Source organism: Homarus americanus, unplaced genomic scaffold (assembly GCF_018991925.1).
Source record: "Homarus americanus isolate GMGI-L3 unplaced genomic scaffold, GMGI_Hamer_2.0 scaffold4060, whole genome shotgun sequence".
Taxonomy (NCBI): Eukaryota; Metazoa; Arthropoda; class Malacostraca; order Decapoda; family Nephropidae; genus Homarus; species Homarus americanus.
Window position 1 is genome coordinate 9,473,014 of NW_024746161.1, and position 3,361 is coordinate 9,476,374.

General features: G+C 38.9%; 1 protein-coding gene across 1 annotated transcript; it reads left to right on the top strand.

The window, feature by feature from the left end:
* The first annotated feature begins 1,903 nt into the window (after positions 1-1,903).
* LOC121878983 (histidine-rich glycoprotein-like) lies at positions 1,904-3,361 on the top strand. The gene is made up of 2 exons (XM_042385433.1): positions 1,904-1,922; positions 2,607-3,361. Exons 1-2 carry the CDS (start codon positions 1,904-1,906, stop codon positions 3,359-3,361), a joined length of 774 nt encoding a protein of 257 aa, XP_042241367.1.

The window sequence follows — 3,361 nt, forward strand, 5'->3', positions numbered from 1 at the left end:
CAGCCAAGTACTGTGCATAATTATGCTCTGAGACCTTGATCTTCATAAACATACACACGTTATAGTTACGTCATAATCTGTGAGACCGCTTTCAACACACGCACACACACACACACACACACACCAAAACAAACAAAAATGAACAAACACACACACACACACACGCACAAATCAACACACACACACACACACACACACACACACACACTAGGAACCCTTTCTTTTAAAAACAAAACGAAAAACAATAATGGAAGTAACTATAAATATATGCATTAAATTAACAGCAACACAAGAAATTTATATAAAATAATTAAAATTCATGAGAGAGAGAGAAAAAGAGAAATGTTTACACGGAGCTCTGAAAAGGTATATAATAATGGAATCTTTGCGTGTACAGTACAGTAGTAATATCAAGGTCGACGCGAGGTGAAGTCCGTACAATGACTCCTGTGTTATGATCAATAAATTCTTCAACTTAAGTCAGCAGCAATCAGTCACTAAGGGGTGAAAGCGTGATGGTTCATAGAATACTGGTAAAATAATAACCTGTGTTTTATTTTATTTTATATGGTGTAGTGTGTGTGTGTGTGTGTGTGTGTGTGTGTGTGTGTGTGTGTGTGTGTGTGTAAAAAATGCCAATGGACAAGGTTATGATCCTGTGTTTGTTCTATTGAGGATATACAGTAATGTTTGCCCTTATCATAAAGTGTTGATGCTATGTGTATGTAATTTAATGACATAAATTGGGTTGTGTAACGTCATTCATCAAGCTTATATAAATGAGAAGTAAACTCGAATCTTGTTTCGTGTGTACAAGTTGAGGATGGCGGGCAGTGTGATACCCAGATAAGTATGGTAGTAGTCCAGGTTATAATGGCGTGTGTCAAAGAAATGCTGTTACAATAGGTTATGTATTTCAGAACATATTCAGTTGTCTCAAGTCTCACAATAAGACTAAGTGGCTTCGACAGTTAATTATCTTCACACTAACAGATTCATTTATCAGGAAAGTGAAAATAGGACGGAATAATTGGCAACAATATATCAGAACTGATGATGATGAGATGGAGAGAAGAGAGCCGTTTGCTCTGAAGGTGAAAGACGGTGTAGGAGGAAGGTAAAGTTAGGAGGTGGGAAACAAAGTGGGAGATGTGATAGCAGGTGGGCTATACTATCCACCTTGAGGAGTATTAGAACTGACGGACGGCTAATGTGAGTTTGTGTGTACAGTAGGTGGAGTACCCGGCGTTGTCCAGGTCCCAGAATTAAAAGGGCAGCTCATAGAGTAGTAGGTAGTAGGCAGCTACCAAACTGGGAGGTACTACCACCTGGGAAGACATTGGAAGCATAATGTGTTGTCTAATGGTAGACCCTGCTGCCATATGGCATCACGAAATTGTGACCAAGTCCCAGGTTGCTGATCTGACTTTCTGCCTCATTTACACACAATTGCAGGGTCTCAATTGTTTCTCTTACTATTGACAACACAACATACATATATTGTTTCTCACTATTGATCTTTTTTCTTTATGGTTCTTTATTATTATTATTATTATTATTATTATTATTATTATTATTATTATTATTATTATTAGTGTTAATATTATTATTATTATTATTATTATTACATTTCCCCCCCCCCCAGGCCTTGATGTGGGTCAGTGACCTGTGCCCGGGTGGGCTGATCCACGTAAAAAAAAAAAGCCTGTATCCGCCTTTGGCTAAAATTAAACGCACAAGTAAAAAATAACCACAACCAAATTTCACTTCTTTCTAAACAAGCATAAACTGTGTATGTGTGTACTTATATTGTTATGGAGTGTGTCGATGGAGGCAATGACGATAAGCAGGTGGGTATATACATGTGTGTGTGTATGTATACCTAGGCAACACAGTCAACGCCATGTGTAAACAGACACAGGGTAACGGGTAGGTTGTGGGCTGACTGTTTATTTTGTTAAGATTAAAAAAATAATAATATTTGAGTGTTTAATATCAGAAACATGACAAAGCAGCTGGACTTTGAATCCCACTGAAAAATGGGAGCAGAAAAGGTATTTGCAGACATTTAAATTTTCACTATTAATGTAACAGTTCTGGTTAACGAGATGACTAATTTGAAATTTCCATTGAAAATTATTTTCTACAAGACATATAAGTACTGTAATGTGACATTAGACTTAACAAGGCATAAACCACTTACCAAGTCTTATTTAAAAGTTATTTCTTTTATAATCTCCCGCACCTTCTCACAATATCTTCAAACGTACAGTAGTTATGTATGAAGTTGGGAACATCTAACACAATCTATATTATTATACTCAGAATACTTGATTACAGTTGTTTTGTTTTATCTTATATTCACGGAACATCAAAACCTAGAAAACTTCCATTAAGCTAAAAAATTGGAGATTGTACAGTGCTCCCGTGGATCTGTGTTACATGGCAGCTTGACAACAGCTCCGGCCACACTGGACTAACATAGTAACACTTGTGACAGGGTTGGCTACTTGTTATCTGCAATGTAGATCCTCACGGGATTTAACGTAACAAGATGTAAAGCCAATGTGGAGGATGTGAGTCAGGAGGTGAGTGGTAAATCCTAGCCAAGTTTAGTGACGCTGACTACCACAACCATAAGTTTAGTGATGTTGAATACCACAACCATGAGTTTAGTGATGCTGACTACCACAACCATGAGTTTAGTGACGCTGACTACCACAACCATGAGTTTAGTGACGCTGACTACCACAACCATGAGTTTAGTGACGCTGACTACCACAACTATGAGTTTAGTGACGCTGACTACCACAACCATGAGTCTAGTGACGTTGACTACCACAACCATGAGTTTAGTGATGCCGACTACCACAACCATGAGTTTAGTGATGCTGACTACCACAACCATGAGTTTAGTGATGCTGACTACCACAACCATGAGTTTAGTGATGCTGACTACCACAACCATGAGTTTAGTGACGCTGACTACCACAACCATGAGTTTAGTGATGCTGACTACCACAACCATGAGTTTAGTGATGCTGACTACCACAACCATGAGTTTAGTGACGCTGACTACCACAACCATAAGTTTAGTGACGCTGGCTACCACAACCATGAGTTTAGTGACGCTGACTACCACAACCATAAGTTTAGTGACGCTGGCTACCACAACCATGAGTTTAGTGATGCTGACTACCACAACCATGAGTTTAGTGACGCTGACTACCACAACCATGAGTTTAGTGACGCTGACTACCACAACCATGAGTCTAGTGACGCTGACTACCACAACCATGAGTCTAGTGTTACCACAGAGTCACAAGTAATGACTAGTAATGTAGCTGCTCCTGGCTGGTGA